Below are 21,627 nucleotides of genomic sequence, written 5' to 3' on the forward strand. Positions count from 1 at the left end.
CATCCACATTTCAGAGAGCTTTGTCACCATGTTTTTCCCCTTTCTTGTAAGTTTTTAATTGTAATGGCGGCAGATAAAGTCTCAGCTTCATCATGTGATTCTGTTTAGTCGACAAAAACATCAGCTGCGAAAATTAAAATGATTCCCAGCCGTAAAGGTGCCCGTTTAATAGAAATCCACGGCTTAATGAACTGGAATGGAAAAGGACTAGCCTTTCCGCATGACTGAAATATTAATTGTGAAAAGGATTCCAAACTCTCATCTCCTTACCGGAGCTCAACAACACAGACCAAAAATATTCTACTTGGGTGGCAGATTATAGCCACGCACTAAGTCTCTAGGCAACAGGATTGTCTAATATTTAAATATATTTATCATTTCTTATGACATTTTATTCATTTTTTATTACATCATGCCCCAAAGACGTCAAGTTTCATGGTGTCTCTGGTATTTGTTTGTGTAGACTTGGGTTGACTGAACCTAATAATTTTGGCCGGACCTACTATGTGGCTGCATAGCACAGAGGGCTCTGGTTAGGTCCCCACAGCTCTTCTGGGTCATTAGCATAATTTTAAATGTTGAATTTAGAATAAGGAGGCATACATTGTCATGGTGCCTTCATCTATGAGTAAGTGTCCCTGGTTTATCATGATGGATTTTGAAGGTTGATTTTCGTTAAGGTTGTCATCAAAGTTGTTTGGCTATGACTTATTCCTTTCACTTTGACCCCGGTGTGCATTCATAGATATTACTCCCAAACGTTCATCTCCAATCTAATGCCACGTTTACACTTATCTTGGAGTGGCTTTGAGGCAAGTACAATCTCTTGGTGGAAAATATGACCAAGGACCAACATCTTCATGGAGCGTGTATGCTCACTCATCTTTGACGAGATCTCATTTTTTCTCCGACAACCCAATAAATAAATAATGTGGACATGTTGGGAAAACTTCATGGGAAACTTCATGTGGCCAAAACTGTATATATTCAGGCACCCTTTGGCCCCTATAAATAGGCAGATTTTGGCTTGGATTCACACAGGTTACACCAGTTCTCACAATTTGACCAGATTATTTGGTTGTGTAAACTTTACATATCAACAGATAATTACTATCTACAGTTTGTATCTATTGTCCACCCTCCTAGACAACCTCAGATTTACAAGGACGGTTACAGAAGGAACAGTTCCGCTTGTTATTGTGACAACATGTCCTACATTTACAGCAATGAGGAAGTCTTTTGTTCGTTGTTCCAATTTTTTTTTTTCAGTTACGACAAATTACCAAGGGCAAGCATACCAGCGACACAGCGCACTCATCTGCCACCCTCTAGAAGAACATATGAGAGTAGGAGATCTAGGCATGGTACATAGCAAAAGCTCAAAACTACAGTAAATTTTTCATGTACTTTAGATGCAAAATATTTCTTCACATTCCTGATGAAGAGCTAGAACAAACCATACTATAAAGCTGATGGGTTTTACAGGTGTCTAACACTTGACTTGTTTGCCCATCTTTTATTGATGGTCTTGGCTTCCTATGGCCTTTTCGCCAGCATGGATGCCCTAGAAAGAGAAATTAGATTGTACACCCTATACCAGTGATGGCGAACCTTTTAGAGCCTGAGTGCCCAAACTTTAACCAAAAGCCACTTACTTATTGCAAAGTGCCAGCACAGCAATTTAAGCAGCGATTTATTTCTCCTTGTTCTTTGACAACTTTCAATCAAGGACACCAACGCAGTTGAAAGGAGGAGGGCAAATTCGCCTATCATTGTAGGAAGATTCGGTAGGAAGAGTCTTTGAGTCCTGTCTGGTGAACTTCATGATGGGGTGATGGCCTGGGTGCCCACAGAGAGGCCTCCGAGTGCCGCCTCTGACACCAGTGCCATAGGTTCGCCACCACTGCCCTATACACATAGAGAAATGCTAATAATGCGGACAGATTGAAGACCACTAAGATTTATTGGAAAAAAAAAATAATCAAGAACTTTATTCTAGACTGGTAGCCAAGAGAAGCCATTCAACTTAAGAAAACAAACCATTGTCCGGGTCAGGCAGCCAAACCTGAACTTGATCGTTGGGTCTGTTCATCTCTAAATAGGATATTAGTGTGATCCTAATCGTCTATAAGACTACCTATTTCATTTTTCGAAGTCTATCAGCACATCTACCGATAGAGAGTTGTCCATTCCTGCGAAAATCAATGAGTCTAGATAGATGAAGGAGCAGGTTACATGCTTCCCATATAAGTCTTTGGGGAGGTAACAATAGAGGAGGAAGAAACTGCTGATTTAGAGTGAACCACCAATCCACAAAGATGCAGTTGATGGCTATAGTTATGTACTAGTAATATTTGATGAGTATAGCCTGAACGTGAAGTTCTTTGTACCATGCCATTAGTATGTCAGGTGGTATAAAGGAAATCTTACACCAACCTCACCCCGACTATTGTAATAACAAGCCCCATACAATGTCCACACTTCTTAGAGTCATGGAACTGATACAGCACATCCTTTTGCACCAGTGGGCTTGATTCTTAGTACTATTGCTCACTACTGCTGTATAAGTTCCTCCATGCTGCCAATGCTTCTGATTGTATCCTACAGAGAGATCATGTAATATCTATGTGTGTATTGGAGATATCATAACAGATGGTCCTCCACTGAATTCAGGGACAATTGAGAATAAAAGACTCTGCAGAAGACAAAAGTTTAGATATATACAGAATACAGATCATATAATTGACCACCACTGGTGGGTGATGCTTCTGCTATTTACAGCACTGTGACCATTCTTTATTTTTCCGTCCAATCTGATGAAATCCGTAACAAAGCCTGGCTCTAGTGATTCCATAACCTGGAGCTCTGTACAAGGCCATCATAACAGCTCTGTGTTATACAGTATAACATTGTGCCCGGGACCTTTCATCACTGTAAATCATATCCGTTACGGTACAAGGACAATGTTTTGTATTGTATCTTGAGATCTTTCTAGACACATTTTGATACTTTTATTTTGATTATTTTATTTGATACTATTTAGTCTATGGATGATTATTTTTAATAAGGAAACACATGACCAGGATGGAGTTTTGCACATTAATCTAGAATATTGAATTGCTATATCATAGTTTTGTAAAAAATCGGTCCTTAAAGGGATCATAATACAATGTGAAACAACATGCCGTCAGTTAATTATCCTCAAGAATTCCAAATCTTGGACCATCATCTATCTTGATTGTAAAGGAACCACAGTAGTGTATTCTTTATTACTTTTTCCTACACAGTAATCCCGTTTTTTTCAAATGGATTCTTGGGGGTTCTGTGACCCATTCCAATCCCATGAATACGGAATATTCCATAACTTTATGATCTGTGAAGATTGGAAGTCTTTCTAAACAAGAAGAGACCATCATTGCAACCCCTTTACCGCTTTGGGACTTTTGGGCAACCTGAGCTACAAGAATTAATATTATTATCCAAACTTAAGAGGGTTACTACCTAATTTGGAACTTATAGCAAAGTCCAATTTTTAATATTGTGGAGGTCTCAGGGTCCAGACCCCTCCTCCAATCATCAGGTGATGGGTAATGCTAGCGGAAAAAAAAAAAGAAGAAGCCGGTGGCCCCTTAAACAATGTGCAAAAAGAACCAAGCCAAAACTAGGTATTTTGAATGAATATAGCCTAAACATGAAGTTCTTCATGAGTTGAGCCTCTCGCCTCAGGCGGCAGGGGGGGGGGGGGAAGCATCTGGAGCACAGTAAGCCACTACAAAGCAAGAAAGGCCACTTAAAATACTTACTAAACAGAGAAAGGATCTCTTAGCCGATTAACTGATGTCGTCTGCATAGACAGGAGGCACTGCATGACCAAGGGGGCAACTTTTTATATTTGCCTCACGGACAAGCGAGGCTACGATCTCCCTGTCTCCTCCCCATGCAACTAGTATATGTCAGGTGGTATAAAGGAAATGCTTTTGGCTTTGAAACAACCCCCCCTTCCCCCAAAACGACTATTGTAATAACAAGCACCTGTATTCTCCACAAACTCGAGTCATAGACCCATTACATCACATTGTTTTTTCAGGAGCTTTGTACATTTTTGGATATCTGCTCCTGCCCAAAAAGTGATGCAACAGTTTCACAACATCTCCCATCTGTAAGGGGTGAATGATGGTGAAATCTGCTCCGTCATGCCAGGAAAAACTCTCTGGAACGATGATCTACAAAAAAAAATTCTGGTTTGGAGAAGCTTTTGGATAGATTTTTGTTTTTCCCCAAATGCAATGAAATTCTTAGAATCTGTTTTCAGTGACTTCATAAAAGAGGGATTATATAACTATTCTAGATTATTGAAAACTCACAAAACAACAGGGTGTTAAGCAGTTGGGGGAGTGTCACTGTCTAGATGGGGGTGTGGCCCTGACACTGTGCCAGACACACCCCTTCGACAAGAACAATGGTAATGCCTAAATGTCTGGGAGGAATAACACAAGAACGACACTACTCAAAACTAGAAGTCAAGATGCTTGAGAATTGTTATTTCATGTGGAACGTGATTATTTACTAGAATAAATATGTTGTGGGAGTTTTCTTCTTTGGAAGGTTTTTTTCATCCATGAAACCAATAACATTGCTGGTTCAGGGGCTTAAACAGATGTGGAAACAAATTGTGGCCTCTGCTGGCATTATTGTCTTTAGAATGAACATATATGCAAATAAGAATTTGAGTGTCAAGTGGGTGGTCCCCAGCCAGGAAAGTGCTCTGACTAGCCCCTGTAAAGTTTGAAACATGATTCTCATCAATCCACTCCAAAGAAATGCATAGAGCAGGGATTATGGTGAACACGCTGAGCACATGCCAGACTCAGAACCGCCCACTGGGCACTTACCAGCTTGTTTGCATGTCCCTTAGTTTGTTTTCTCTACAGTTAGACCTCAATTAACAATATTCTTTATTGTCTGGTCGGTAGGAGAAAACAACCTGTTTCAAATGCCAAGTTCCTACTAACGACATTCACTATTATGCAAATTATCCCTGCTTATATAATGCAAATCAATTACACTAAATGATCGGGTTAACTACCTCAGGCAAGCACTTTTCTATAGACAGATCCCCTGATCACAAGGTGCCCTGCTGCTGTTACTCCAGTGATCTCCATTGATCAGTGGTGGAACATGTGTTCAATTCCTCTGCAGTGCCTCCGCAGGAGACATATGGCATTACACGATAGCCTGCTGTTTATTATATACACCCCACCCCCAAGAAAAGGACTGCTCTGTGTAGTCATCCCCCTGCTTTTGGATTGCAAGTGAAGGTTGTAATTTGACATGGACACCCTCTAATAACAATTTCTTTCCTAAACTAGACATCCCCATTAAATCTTCTGTAATTTCAGAGCCTGCAGCTCCAATAAGATGGATAATGTTGTGATGCGTATAATACAGTCAGTGTTTTTATGTCTAGTTCTATGCTGCTATAGGTCATATTTTAGGGTTGCCAGGCTTTCGGATAATTCACAGGAATTTAATTGCTTGGTGCACATGAGCCGGCGAGCGCTGATGGTGCAGAATCATTGTTAAACGGTTATTGAAAATCTCAGAGGCTATTCCATTCCAAGAATATTTTACTTACTAAACTTCTTTATAGAAAAATAAAATGACAGACATGTAATCCCAAATATACAAGAGATTGGCCCTTTGTTGTATTGAGTCTAGAGATTCGCCCATCAGGATGGGATTAGTTCTCTGGATGTATATATATGGAACACAGCTGAACTTTTTTTTATGTTACAATAACATAATTAAGCACAGTGACCCGATTCTCTCCCTAGTGCTACAATGGGTGGGACATAAGGGGGAGGGGGTGACATCTGACCCCTGCTGGGATGACGCAGACCTCTGACTGGCTGCAATGGTCACATGCCGTTGAGGATCGGCAGCATGCAGGTTTGTCTTCTGCTTCACTGAAATAGGGGACATGGTGGCCCTTATTGCTGGGATTAGTAAGACGACCAGCAATCAATACATTAGGTCTGGCGATTAATTGGATTAACTTGATTAATTTGTCAATTTGAAGAAGCACAATTCTGATTGTTTACTGGACTGTGAAAACAATATCAGCTTGGTCCCTGGGAATGGAGCAAACATTGGAACAGGGAGCTCATGGTTCCAGCTCCCATTAGTGGCTTTTCTTCCCTCAATGGCCTCCGGAGATGTGGGACTAGCAATGTTAGCCTTGTCCCTGGTGGAATAGAGGCAGAGCTAACATTGGAGCTGAAAGCTTATCTCTCCCAATCATGGAAGCTATGACGTAGGGGGCAACATAGAAAGAATAGGTGGGGAAAAGCGAGATTGAGCCCACAAAACAATGGGTCGCAACAGAAAGCATTGGGGGGAGATATAGATATGTGGGTTTAGAGAGAAGGAGGCATTGAAAGTTATGGAGGGCAACAAAGAGATTAGTAAGGGGGCAATGGGAGCTCTATGGGGGCACAGATACCAATGGAAGGGGGGCAACAAAGAGATTAGAAGGGGGCAACAAAGTGAGATGGGAGCATGGAGACCAATGGAAGGGGGGCAAAGAGAAATTGGGGAGATATGAGGGTTCAGAAAGGAGGAGGCCTTAAAGATAAATGGTGGCAACACAGAAGGATGGGGCATAGGGAGATAAGTAGGGGTTAACAAAGTGAGATAGGTGGGGAGCAGAGATGGGGATATAGGGAGAAGAGGGTATAAAAAGAAATGGGAACAACATAGATGGATGGGATGCAGAAAACAAAGTGAGATGGAGCCTAGAGGGGCAATAAAGAGAAATGGGGAGAAGCAGAAAGAGTCTTGTGAGAAGGGGGGTATAAAAAGATAAGTGGGGGCACCATAGAAGGATGGGGGTATAGAGAGATAAGCAGGGGTTAACAAAGTGAGATGGGTGGGGAGCAGAAATGGGGGGTCTAGTGAGAAGGAGGATATAAAAAGGTAAGTGGGGGCATAAGGAGGCATCAGGAGATAAAACAGAGCAATTTGGGGCATAGATAGATGGAGCATAAGTAGGAAAATTAAGATTAAAATCAAGAATTGTCTTTTTTTTTGTAAATAAAATTGAGACTTTGTACAAAAATTCCCCTACCCTACAAGACAAGACAGACCCTACAGCTTTATTTAGTACCTGTAATACAGACAGTATGTCGGCTATATTTTCCAGACTGAACCCACTGCAGTGACCTTCCCTCCCAGGGTCATAGTCGTCTATAGTTACTTATGAAGCTGTCAGTCACTACCTCCCCAGAGTACATGACTACGATACTGCGAGTCCTTGCTCCGTTTTTGGTCCAGGAACTTAAACTTGGACTTAATGGGGAAGATTTATCAAGCTGCCTAAGAGTAAGAATGTGCTTAGTTGCTCATGGCAACCAATTACAACTCAGCTTTTAAAATATTCATGAGCACTGGTAAAATGAAAGCCGAGCTGTAATTGGTCGCCATGGGCTACAATGCACATTCTTACTCAGCTTGATAAATCTCCCCTGAAATGTCTGGGTTATGTCATAAGTTTTAAACTTAGGACAATCTTTGTCATTTAGGACGACATAAACCAACTTGACACAGTTTGATATCGTAGTGAAAACCTCGGGCCCTGCCCCATCTGTCTATAGTGACTAGTTCATTATAGCGAAGCCGTTATCCTCCAGCGCTCTAATCCCTGGCGTGGCCGGCATCTCAGCCTCCATCTGTCTAATCCTGGCATGTGTGTCACCCCCTGGATTGTCCGTGTGTCCCTGGACCGGCTATTGTTGTGTCCTCCTCCTAGTGCAGGCACCTGGATAAAATACGGTTTGTGCATGCGCGCCGCGCTCTCTTTCGATACTTTACATGTCAGTCTAAATTAGCGACGTGTGAAGTAATTGCCTGACCTGATGTATTAGTCTGGAGGTTGCAGGACTCCTCGCTGTACATTGCAAATCGATAGAGTTTAGTGCACAGGCTCAGGACTTCTCGCCCGCATCTCATTACGATAACGCTGAACTGTATCTAAAGGACTGGATTCAATTTCCATCAATACTCTGCTGTAACTTGGGCTCTGTTCACACATGCACTGGAGTCTCAGCTGAAGGTTCGGTCACACCTGATGAGGATATAGCACACCAGGCTGTAGTGGCCGGGACTGGACACTGCAATAAGGACCTGAGCTGCAGTACCAGGGTTCCGCCACTAGGCTGTACTTCCATCTCCATTCCCTGTTATTGGAAGCTGCCAGTATACAAGTTTTTTACCTACATAAAACGAGAGCTAAACTGCAGCACAAAAATCACAGCATCAATGGAAACGTGCTGAAAGGGTTTTCTCATTTAAAGACAATAAAGGCTTTTTGCCAATATCAATGTATCAACAGGGGAGAGATTATTATTATCTCCTCCGATCACCAGAACCAAGTGGCAGCGACGCTGGGAAAGTGTCACACAATGTTATTGTTGGCTTTACTCTACTCGATTCAGAAGCTGCATGGCTGAACACGGATATCAAAGGCAACCATGAAATTACATAGTGTCCTATCTGCAAGAATCATGTTATAGAGCAGGAGGAGCTGAGCAGATTGTACGTAGTGACCTATCTGCAGACAGCATGTTATAGAGCAGGAGGAGCTGAGCAGATTGCACATAGTGTCCTATCTGCAGGAAGCATGTTATAGAGCAGGTGGAGCTGAGGAGATTGTACATAGTATCCCATCTGTAGGCAGCATGTTATAGAACAGGAGGAGCTGAGGAGATTATAAATAGATCTCTATCTGCTCACCTCCTCCTGCTCTATAACATGCTTCCTGCCAATAGGACACAATGTACAAGTAGCAGACAGCCTGTTATAGAGCAAGAAGACCTGAGCTGGTTGTATCTTAACATGGAAAGCTGTTTGGTTTGTACATATTGTCCTATCGTTTACTAGAATTTTATAGAGCAATGGGGACTACAGATAGGACAATCGGCCTGACAATGCTACTACTACATGCTGCCTGAATATAGGACGCCAAGTACAATCTGCTAAGCCCCTCCTGGTCTACAACATACTGCCTGCAGATAGGACACGATATATAATCTTCTCTGCTCCTCCTGCTCTATAACATGCTTCCTGCAGATAGGACACTATGTACAATCTGCTCAGCTACTCCTGCTCTATAACATGCTGCCTGCAGATACGACACTATATACAATCTGCTCAGATCCTCCTGCTGTATAACATACTGCCTGCAGATAGGACACTATGCACAATCTGCTCTGCTCCTCCTGCTCTATAACATGATGCCTGCAGATAGGACACTATGTACAATCTGCTCTGCTCCTCCTGCTCCATAACATGATGCCTGTAGATAGGACACTATGTACAATCCACTCAGCTACTCCTGCTCTATAACATGCTGCCTGCAGATACAACACTATATACAATCTGCTCTGCTCCTCCTGCTCTATAACATGCTGCCTGCAGATAGGACACTATGTACAATCCGCTCAGCTACTCCTGCTCTATAACATGCTGCCTGCAGATACAACACTATATACAATCTGCTCTGCTCCTCCTGCTCTATAACATGCTGCCTGCAGATATGACACTATGTACAATCTGCTCTGCTCCTCCTTCTCTATGCTCTATAACATGCTGCCTGCAGATAGGACACTATATACAATCTGCTCAGCACCTCCTGCTCTATAACATGCTGCCTGCAGATAGGACACTATATACAATCTGCTCAGCTTCTCCTGCTCTATAACATGCTGCCTGCAGATAGGATACTGTGTACAACCTGCTCAGCCCCTCCTGCTCTATAACATGCTGCCTGCAGATAGGACACTATATACAATCTGCTCAGCTTCTCCTGCTCTATAACATGCTGCCTGCAGATAGGATACTGTGTACAACCTGCTCAGCCTCTCCTGCTCTATAACATGCTGCCTGCAGATAGGATACTGTGTACAACCTGCTCAGCCTCTCCTGCTCTATAACATGCTGCCTGCAGATAGGACACTATATACAATCTGCTCAGCTCCTCCTGCTCTATAACATGCTGCCTGCAGATAGGACACTATATACAATCTGCTCAGCTCCTCCTGCTCTATAACATGCTGCCTGCAGATAGGACACTATATACAATCTGCTCAGCTCCTCCTGCTCTATAACATGCTGCCTGCAGATAGGACACTATGTACAATCTGCTCAGCTCCTCCTGCTCTATAACATGCTTCCTGCAGATAGGACACTATGTACAATCTGCTCAGCTCTTCTTTCCTCTATTATCTCTGAAGCCGGTTTGCAAATTCTGTTCTGACCCAAACATTGCGCATCCAGTCACAGCATCAGAAAACTCATACACTAACTATAAGATGAGTGAATGCACTTCTGTTGTAATAGTCACTTATTATACGTATGTTACAGATTCCTAAATCCAAGTGTGGGGCTTTTTGGCCTGGTAACTGGTGTGTGGAGAAGACGCTTCTCCTGCGGTTTGTGTTGGCTGCTTTGTGGTCTCAGCCTCAGCACCAGACACTGGGTCGCAGCAGAGATCTGCAGTAGAGACACAGAGCGTCTTGTGCTGGGAGGAAGGTGGAGAAGGAGAGATGAGTCGCTACAGCGTCAGGGGAATAAAACGAGGGAGTTTACCTGCCATTCCTGATGGGACGAGCGTGCCATGACAACTGCAGAGGTGGCGTATCCTCATGGCCCCGCCGACACATGTGGCCTTGTCACATCATATACATTATAGAGGATGTAGCCTCGTTATGTACAGACACAGAGGATCTAGCCTTGTTATATAAAGACACAGAGGATGTAGCAGAGCCAACTTTGTCTTCTGGCACAACTGAAGTCAATCCTGCAGAGGCGACCACCTAAGTTTGCACTGAAAAGTGATCTCCTCAAAAAGGAAGGCCATCATATATGATGCAACCACAAACCTGCCCCACAGATCTCTGACTAATCCCATCCCCTAGTGGTCACTCTGGACATTACAATGACCCTCTCTACTCCCCGAAAGCTTCCCTGACCTTTGTGTCCTGCCGTGCCGCCTAATAACGCACCGTACATGTAATAATTACATGATTGCCACTAGACGCTACCACCTGTAGAGTCAGGCGAAACCCTCAGGCGTGGGATCACTGTCCGATCCCCTCTCCTAATCAGCGAAGATTTCATTAACAGGATTTATGGTAATGATAGGAGGCGTCTGAGAACATATCATTTAACCCTTCATTTGACATATTTGACATATATCATTTAACCCTTCATTTGCCAAATTATTAGTGTCTGAACTCCAGGGCAGGGAGGGTCTGATAGGATGGCGATTAGGGTCGTCCTATCTGGTCAATGAGGAGTTAAACAAACCAGTCAGTGGTGTGACGGAGGATTGTGCATGACTATGTCTTGTAATAGATGGATTATCGCCTTATGTCACTTCTCATCCTGAGTCAACGTCACTTGACTTGGATTGAAAGACATTTCTAGGAAAAATAAAATCCTGGAATATTTGACGATCCCAATGTAATTTACTCCATACTGCGTAGGCAAAATATACAACGCGGTACCTAGTAGTGATCCGTAGCTGCATGTTACGTACCTCCAGTCATATGGCCTCAGCACCTACTAGTTCTGTATAGTCTCTATATAACTATTCCCGGCTTCCCTGGTCGCATACTGAAGTATATGGGATTCTGATGGAAAAGCTAAAATTGATCATAAGAGAATTTAGTTGACAGCTATTCCTCTCAACCCCCCATACACATGCATGCTAGGCTCGGTCTGGCTGAGTGTGCATGAACAGGGATTAGACTTGACATCTCTGTTCTTTCTGCTTGTGGCTTTTCTCCCCTGGGAACATGACAAATCTACCAGTCCAATTCAGAGACCCCAATACACATTTCATGGCTTTGTCCCAATTAATGTAATTCTACAATTTTACTTGTAGATACAATTATCTGTAATCGTCCCATCCAACCAGGTCCGAGAGGAAAGAAATGTGATGATCCTATTGAAATGCTCTGACTCTAGTTCCAGGACTCCTTCTGAAACAACGCAAGTATGAATAGCGCTTAAGCCGTGTTTGGTGGCTGTCACTGTCCCCCCAGAGCTCCGAACACACTGGCAAGTCTGCAAAGCTTACCATGACTGGTGCTATATACCCCTAGAGGGGGGAGCCTCTGCTATATACCCCTAGAGGGGGGAGCCTCTGCTATATACCCCTAGAGGGGGGAGCCTCTGCTATATACCCCTAGAGGGGAGAGCCTCTGCTATATACCCCTAGAGGGGAGAGCCTCTGCTATATACCCCTAGAGGGGGGAGCCTCTGCTATATACCCCTAGAGGGGGGAGCCTCTGCCATATACCCCTAGAAGGGGGAGCCTCTGCCATATACCCCTAGAAGGGGGAGCCTCTGCCATATACCCCTAGAAGGGGGAGCCTCTGCCATATACCCCTAGAAGGGGGAGCCTCTGCCATATACCCCTAGAAGGGGGAGCCTCTGCCATATACCCCTAGAAGGGGGAGCCTCTGCCATATACCCCTAGAAGGGGGAGCCTCTGCCATATACCCCTAGAAGGGGGAGCCTCTGCCATATACCCCTAGAAGGGGGAGCCTCTGCCATATACCCCTAGAAGGGGGAGCCTCTGCCATATACCCCTAGAAGGGGGAGCCTCTGCCATATACCCCTAGAAGGGGGAGCCTCTGCCATATACCCCTAGAAGGGGGAGCCTCTGCCATATACCCCTAGAAGGGGGAGCCTCTGCCATATACCCCTAGAAGGGGGAGCCTCTGCCATATACCCCTAGAGGGGGGAGCCTCTGCCATAAACCCCTAGAGGGGGGAGCCTCTGCCATATACCCCTAGAGGGGGGAGCCTCTGCCATATACCCCTAGAGGGGGGAGCCTCTGCCATATACCCCTAGAGGGGGGAGCCTCTGCCATATACCCCTAGAGGGGGGAGCCTCTGCCATATACCCCTAGAGGGGGGAGCCTCTGCCATATACCCCTAGAGGGGGGAGCCTCTGCCATATACCCCTAGAAGGGGGAGCCTCTGCCATATACCCCTAGAGGGGGGAGCCTCTGCCATATACCCCTAGAGGGGGGAGCCTCTGCCATATACCCCTAGAGGGGGGAGCCTCTGCCATATACCCCTAGAGGGGGGAGCCTCTGCCATATACCCCTAGAGGGGGGAGCCTCTGCCATATACCCCTAGAGGGGGGAGCCTCTGCCATATACCCCTAGAGGGGGGAGCCTCTGCCATATACCCCTAGAGGGGGGAGCCTCTGCCATATACCCCTAGAGGGGGGAGCCTCTGCCATATACCCCTAGAGGGGGGAGCCTCTGCCATATACCCCTAGAGGGGGGAGCCTCTGCCATATACCCCTAGAGGGGGGAGCCTCTGCCATATACCCCTAGAGGGGGGAGCCTCTGCCATATACCCCTAGAGGGGGGAGCCTCTGCCATATACCCCTAGAGGGGGGAGCCTCTGCCATATACCCCTAGAGGGGGGAGCCTCTGCCATATACCCCTAGAGGGGGGAGCCTCTGCCATATACCCCTAGAGGGGGGAGCCTCTGCCATATACCCCTAGAGGGGGGAGCCTCTGCCATATACCCCTAGAGGGGGGAGCCTCTGCCATATACCCCTAGAGGGGGGAGCCTCTGCCATATACCCCTAGAGGGGGGAGCCTCTGCCATATACCCCTAGAGGGGGGAGCCTCTGCCATATACCCCTAGAGGGGGGAGCCTCTGCCATATACCCCTAGAGGGGGGAGCCTCTGCCATATACCCCTAGAGGGGGGAGCCTCTGCCATATACCCCTAGAGGGGGGAGCCTCTGCCATATACCCCTAGAGGGGGGAGCCTCTGCCATATACCCCTAGAGGGGGGAGCCTCTGCCATATACCCCTAGAGGGGGGAGCCTCTGCCATATACCCCTAGAGGGGGGAGCCTCTGCCATATACCCCTAGAGGGGGGAGCCTCTGCTATATACCCCTAGAGGGGGGAGCCTCTGCTATATACCCCTAGAGGGGGGAGCCTCTGCTATATACCCCTAGAAGGGGGAGCCTCTGCTATATACCCCTAGAAGGGGGAGCCTCTGCCATATACCCCTAGAGGGGGGAGCCCCCGCCATAGGCCCCTTAAAGGGGGAGCCCCCGCCATACGCCCGCTAGAGGGGGAGCCCAAGCCATACGCCCGCTAGAGGGGGAGTCCCCGCCATACGCCCGCTAGAGGGGGAGCCCCCGCCATACGCCCGCTAGAGGGGGAGCCCCCGCCATACGCCCGCTAGAGGGGGAGCCCCCGCCATACGCCGCTAGAGGGGGAGCCCCCGCCATACGCCGCTAGAGGGGGGAGCCCTTGCTGTATACCACTATAGTGGGGAGCCCCTGCTGTATACCCCTAGAGGGGGGAGCCCCTGCTGTATACCCCTAGAGGGGGGAGCCCCTGCTGTATACCCCTAGAGGGGGGAGCCCCCGCTGTATACCACTATAGGGGGGAGCCCCTGCTCTTATTTGGCTTAGAATAATATCACACATGCAGTTTTTGTAGAAGAGGATCAGTCTTCCCACCCTAAACTGCATGTGTGACTCCAGCCCCGATATAGAAGCAGGACTACTGTCACATCCACACTTTTCCAGGAAATCGAGGTTTCAAAAAAAAAAAAATTTGACTCAGAATTAGATGTCTGAATTTTGTAAATCATCGCCCAAAAAACTTTAAGGTTGGAGCTACTGCAGAGTCGCCAGATGTTTGAGTCCCAAAATGCGTAGTACACCCGAATTGTATCTTCTGCATAATCACTCAGCTAATATTAACCCCATCTCCTGCCCTGGAGTCAGAGGTAAGCTAACCCCTCGCAGCACTTCCCCTATGTTGATGTTATTGTAGTGGGGGGGGGGGCATGATTCATTCTCCATATTGGCTGGCATAGATGTCTATTATACCCTCCCTCCCCCCAATGGGGACAGATATCAAAGAGCTTAAATTTTGCCTCCAGTTTGATTTTCCAGTCCACAGAGCGACACAAGTCGACGTCTCCTAGTTACCCAGTGGTACTAACCCAATACCAGGGGAATAAGAAAGTTACATACAAGTGCCATAGGCTGTAGCCCGGTTTGTAGGGAAGTAGCGATGTGCATGATGAAGGATGATGGGATGAGGTGGAAGGAGCACTTCTATTGTTCTGCACCAAGTCAACCTGTTGCCCACTGACATAGACATCATGAATTAAATCTCCAACAAGTGTGACTGCTCGTCCCTAGAGATGGCAGAGCCACCTCCATCACCAGAACTGGAGCCAACGTGCCAGTCTACTTCATGTCATGCAGACGAGCCATTGTCTTGTATCCCGTGCCCTTTCAGATGGTTGATGATAAGTGACAGATCGACTGCGACAGATGACAGCAAACAATATTCACTGACTTTTTAAGGTCTATCCTTATGTATTCCAGAGGGGTCTGATCTAATACATCTAACCATGCGATCCAGTTGCATCTGCATGACTCACATCCCATGAGTCCACCTAGACTCTTTCCTCCTTTGTATGGCACAGGAGTCTGCTCCAGTACCGGTAGACCAGACTACTGACTATTATACTCATTCCATTCCCCTTTCCACTTCTTCTACATACGACGAATGGTGTCACCTTCACCCATCCCAACAAACCCTCTCCATATCCCTTGGGAAGAGACTTTATCTGGAAAATTATTACTGCAAATGAAAGTTTGTCTCACCTTGGAAGACTGAAGCTATGATGAAGCTGATTGTCAGTGGCCACCACAAGCAGGATCCTTTCCGATCTGGAGCCATAATCCACTGGATAAGCATCAAATCCACGGATCTAAAGCAGGAGCAACTTAAGAGACACTCTCCACCCTCTTATCCTCTTCCAGGGACATGTAACAGCAATGCAGAACGGAAAAATCCCCTTTGCATGTGCGAGATCCTTTTAGCTAACTAGTGGGACAAGGGGGTATGCATCCACACATCCCCCTTCTTCTCCACCTCAGGGAGACTGCTTCCCGTACACAGCAATTTTCCCAGTTTCCTGCACCCCCAAGAGCTTTTCTCCCTCTAAAAACAAATGTTTTTCAGCTTTTTTCGCTCATGCTGTCTTAGGGTCCATCAGTGGGCGCCTTGCTTGCTCTCTTGCTGGTGCACTGGTGGTCCTCCAGTCCTGCAGAGCACTCTCAGGGGCAGCCAGTGCTTCGCCTTCTGCAGAGCCAGGATCCTTGGACACTTTACACTTTGTGCTCCTGCCTGCCTGCCTGCCTGCCTGCCTTCCCCTGTGTGACTCTTGCAGTTCTCTCTCCCTCCCCCTCTCTGTATGATGTCAGTGATTGGAAAGCAAGAGGGCTGGGCTTGGGAGCCAATCTCTCACAGCTTTTAACACTTTATTTTACTGTCCATGTAGGAAAATACACACAATGTCGCCCATCCCTCTGGCAATGAGCTTTGTCATAGCAATGCTGAGGATTTCCATGGCCCCCTCTGCTGTCAGTCACCTCTATAGAAGCCAGAAGTAGACTTTTGTAGGGACCATGTGGGGAGGCGGTTACACAGTTAAACCCTCACCCCCCCCCCCTTCCCATACACTTTCCTAAGTGAACAATCCCTGGGAATGCTTGTTGCCGTTCAGACTTGTCTTTTTTAGTGCATATTGAGACCTGAATTTCGGATTCTCTTCCTGGTGTGGCCTATAGGTGGAGGGAAAAAACTATTTTAGGAGAAGCCTTAGTTACATAATCTCCAAATTTCTATGTCTTGTTCTGTAGAAGTCAAAACTACTGAATGAACTTGAAATTTAAAATGTTACAAATTTGTTTCTTATTCGATTTACTAAAACAAAACAAAAGAACAATGTTTATAAATAGAATGTTACATGTTAATCAAAATAGAATTCTTTGTTCTGCAACGTTGTATCCATTTCAATCTTAACAAAACATCCACTAAATTTTTGGAGTTTTTAGTTTTAATGTGACTGAAACATAAAATGTTAAACTATGATTTACGTATTTGATTCAAAGATAATAGTGGAAGAGTTTTTAAGGATAACTGGTTTGTTTACTCCAGGTTTAGCTGTGGGATGTTGTACTCATCTCAAAGTTGGGTTCTATAGGAATGTATTGAGCGAAACAATAGACACAAGTCAATGCAACTGGAATATATTGAGCTGCTAATGCTGCGTGGCAAGATGCTGTCATGCATCAATTACAAGCGGAGAAGATATTGGAGCTACCACATGGCTGTAGTGCTACTTTGTACAATGCTAGGAATACATGGGGGAATTTTGGATAAAGATTGGTGCAATCTATTATACTGCAGGGACGAAATGATTACAAGATGCAAGTACTGAAATGTTTTGCACTACTAGAAGAGAACAGTTCAATGACTGTTACACAAAGACGATACATCCTAAATGATTAAAAATATGCAATATCCAGGAGTACAAGGAACAAGTCCTCATCCTCACATATATAAGGGTCTTATGGAAAAAAGAATATTCTCATAAGAAATTGCACAGCAGAAATAAGCTGAAATCCACCCCGACCAGCCTCAGCAGCCATACACACAGGGATGTCTCAGTACAGGAATTATACATGAAGTGATGTCACAGTACAGGGATAATACACACAGTGATGTCACAGTACAGGGATAATACATACAGTGATGTCACAGTACAGAGATAATACACACAGTGATGTCACAGTACAGGGATAATACACACAGTGATGTTACAGTACAGGGATAATACACACAGCGATGTCACAGTACAGAGATAATACACACAGTGATGTCACAGTACAGGGATAATACACACAGTGATGTTACAGTACAGGGATAATACACACAGTGATGTCACTGTACAGGTACAATACACACAGTGATGCCACAGTACAGGGATAATACACACTGTGATGTCACAGTACAGGGATAATACACACAGTGAGGTCACAGTACAGGGATAATACACACAGTGATGTCACAGTACAGAGATAATACACACAGTGATGTCACAGTACAGGGATAATACACACAGTGATGCCACAGTACAGGGATAATACACACAGTGAGGTCACAGTACAGGGATAATACACAGTTATGTCACAGTACAGAGATAATACATACAGTGATGTCACAGTACACGGATAATACACACAGTGATATCACAGTACAGGGATAATACACACAGTGATGTCACAGTACAGGGATAATGCACACAGTGATGTCACAGTACAGGGATAATGCACACAGTGATGTCACAGTACAGGGATAATACACACAGTAATGTCACAGTACAGGGATAATACACACAGTGATGTCACAGTACAGGGATAATGCACACAGTGATGTCACAGTACAGGGATAATACACACAGGGATGTCACAGTACAGGGATAATACACACAGTGATGTCACAGTACAGGGATAATACACACAGTAATGTCACAGTACAGGGATAATACACACAGTGATGTCACAGTACAGGGATAATGCACACAGTAATGTCACAGTGGAAGGACAATACACACAGTGATGTCACAGTGGAAGGACAATACAAAGCAAGCATGCAATTGCTTGAGGTCTCAACAATCCAGGGGATATAACCTGTTGGTGGGATGCAGTGGTTATTATAAAAGAATCAATGTTCTAATGTAGAAGGAAGATCATGGAGCAGCATGAGACTCACAGAATTAGGGAGGGACCCCTAGACATAACAAATCTGCCCCTGGCGATGACAAGTGTTAGGATCAGTGGATCCTCTGGACCACCGCGGGAGATGTAACTAGCCAACACCCGGAACCGGAGCCTAGCGGCACCTGGTATTCACCAGAGCCCGCCGCAAAGCGGGTTGGACTTGCTGCGGCAGGTCGTTCCCAGGTGTGACTAGCCCACGGTGGCAGCCGAGGTCGAGGTACCTTAGCGGATGACAATCTCGTAGACAGGTCCAGGCACAGGGTCAGGGCAGGCGGCAGAGATGCAACGTCAGGTCCAAGTCCGGGGTCAGCAACAGGAGGTCCAGGCAGGTGGGAACGGGAACACAGGCACACGGAACACAGCAACACGGAGGAACTCAGGTAACACAGGACTCAGGAGCGGGAACACACAGGAATACACAGGAATACACGGGAACGCAGGAATACACGGGAACGCAGGAATACTCGCTTGGAAGCTTTCTCTAAGGCTATGAGGCACAAAGATCCGGCAAGGAACACAGGAAGAGGCAGGATTCTTAAAAGTGAGGTGTTCAGCCAGTGCACCAATTAGCGGTGCGCTGGCCCTTCAAATTTTCGGCCGGAGCCGCACGCGCGCCCTAGGAGGCAGGGACGCGCGCGCATGGCAGTCCGAGGAAGTGCAGGAGCCGGGAGAAGTAAGAGACACCGGGCAGCAGCGGGGGCACATGAAGGAGCACGGAAGCGCCCGCGATCCGTGACAGGGATCGCGGGAGCCCCCGTGACAACAAGCTCCTGTGTTTGGATGTCATTGCAAGAGCAGAAGGCTTAGATCGATATGGGACTGGGTAATAGTGGAAATTGGTCAATTTCGAAGGATGAGTAGGAATTTTTCAATTTCTTTCACGGGGGCGGAGCTGTTTACAAAGAATTTTATTTTTCTAATGGAAACCCCTTCAATACTAACCTGTGTTCATCTCTCTGCTCACTCACAGCTATAACCTCTACAATCCATATTATAAGAGGATCCTCCACCACTACTTAGGCCACAGACATGGGGACTTCTCTCCAACCTCCCATGTCCCCGGCATCCAGCAGTCACTCCCACAACTTTTGCTTTTAAGGAAAACAGACCAGACAATGTTTAACCCTTATGATCTGATTTTCTCCATAGACAATCAGTGTCACATTGGTCTCACTGGTTTGGTGACCTGAATGGGCTTGTTTTTGGTAGAGGTGATGGGTCGGCAGACTCCATGATGGATTGGGATTTCCATTGTCTAATAGAACAGATTCCCATGCTGGGGCACATTTACTAAGGGTCCACAGACCGCATTTTCATCAGGTTTCCCGACTTTTTCCATTTAGTGCCGCATTTAACTGGGGTTATTGGCGCACGTGATCGGATTTTGGCGCAATCGGGGGCGTGCCCATCGGACAACCCGACTGATTCGGACTAAGTGCGTGATTTAACATTAAAAATTGTGTCGCAAGCCATGCACTTACATGTACAGGAAGAAGAAGGTGAACTCCGGCGGACCTGAGCGGGGAAGCGACACATGCAGGAAATTGGACGCACGATCTTAGTGAATCGCGGCAGCTCCGAATCCTCATCGGACAACGCACCTCGGGGATCGCGATGGGATGGGTAAGTAAATGTGCCCCATTCTGTTTTATGTGGGGTCAGACTGATATGTCATGGCCATGATTGTGGGGTCACTATACGGTGTATAGGGTGCAGATATTGTGGTCATCCATCCTAGATGTGATCATTTTGTATATGCTGTAGGCACCTGCATGGACAGGTCCGGGGATGTCCATGCCTGCAGACTGTTTAGGTTAGATTGATGGATAGATAATGATCCTGTAGAATTCATTACATTAATGACCGGTAACTGACGCCAGTGTACACAATGACAAAGCTCAGTGTAAACACTACAGCCCCAATCAGTGTGTCACACCCAATACCCCGGGGGCGCAGCGTCACCTAGAGAGGTCTGACCACTTACTACAGCCATGTCTGCTGCACAAAGACACTAGTTTTTTTTCAGAAAATGTTCTGATTTGAAGTGCCACAGGGCAATGTATGTATATATATACCGTGGAAGACACAGAATAGAAGGATGTAGGAAGCTATGCATTTCTATCCTGCTCCCTCCTGCTGAGCGAAGTACATGCTCAGCAGAGGCCATTACAGTCAATGGGTAGCGTAGTACATGTCACAGTACAGAGATAGTACACACAGTGATGTCACTGTACAAGGAAATTCACACAGTGATGTCACAGTACAGGGATAATACACACGGTGATGTCACAGTACAGAGATAGTACACACAGTGATGTCACTGTACAAGGAAATTCACACAGTGATGTCACAGTACAGGGATAATACACACAGTGATGTCACAGTACAGGGATAATACACACTGTGATGTCACTGTACAAGGAAATGCACACAGTGATGTCACAGTACAGGGATAATACACACAGTGATGTCACAGTACAGGGATAATACACACCGTGATGTCACTGTACAAGGAAATTCACACAGTGATGTCACAGTACAGGGATAATACACACAGTGATGTCACAGTACATGGATAATACACACAGTGATGTCACAGTACAGAGATAGTACACACCGTGATGTCACTGTACAAGGAAATTCACACAGTGATGTCACAGTACAGGGATAATACACACCGTGATGTCACTGTACAAGGAAATTCACACAGTGATGTCACAGTACAGGGATAATACACACAGTGATGTCACAGTACAGGGATAATACAGTGATGCCACAGTACAGAGATAGTACACACCGTGATGTCACTGTACAAGGAAATTCACACAGTGATGTCACAGTACAGGGATAATACACACATCGATGTCACAGCACAGGGATAATACACACAGTGATGTCACAGTACAGGGATAATACACACAGTGATGTCACAGTACA

The 21,627-nt window shown here is 45.9% G+C and overlaps 1 protein-coding gene across 4 annotated transcripts in view; it reads right to left on the reverse strand.

The window, feature by feature from the left end:
• NECTIN1 (nectin cell adhesion molecule 1) overlaps positions 1–16,329 on the reverse strand; it is a 146,600-nt gene extending 130,271 nt beyond the window's left edge. For 3 of the 4 annotated variants that reach the window (XM_072155615.1, XM_072155617.1, XM_072155616.1), the window contains exon 1: positions 15,727–16,329. In XM_072155615.1, coding sequence (XP_072011716.1) covers positions 15,727–15,820 — 94 coding nt within the window. In that variant the 5' untranslated portion in view covers positions 15,821–16,329. The remainder of the gene's footprint in view (positions 1–15,726) is intronic. The other variant, XM_072155618.1, reaches the window with a different exon arrangement.
• Positions 16,330–21,627: the final 5,298 nt, after the last annotated feature.

Source organism: Engystomops pustulosus, chromosome 6 (genome assembly GCF_040894005.1).
Source record: "Engystomops pustulosus chromosome 6, aEngPut4.maternal, whole genome shotgun sequence".
NCBI lineage: Eukaryota > Metazoa > Chordata > Amphibia > Anura > Leptodactylidae > Engystomops > Engystomops pustulosus.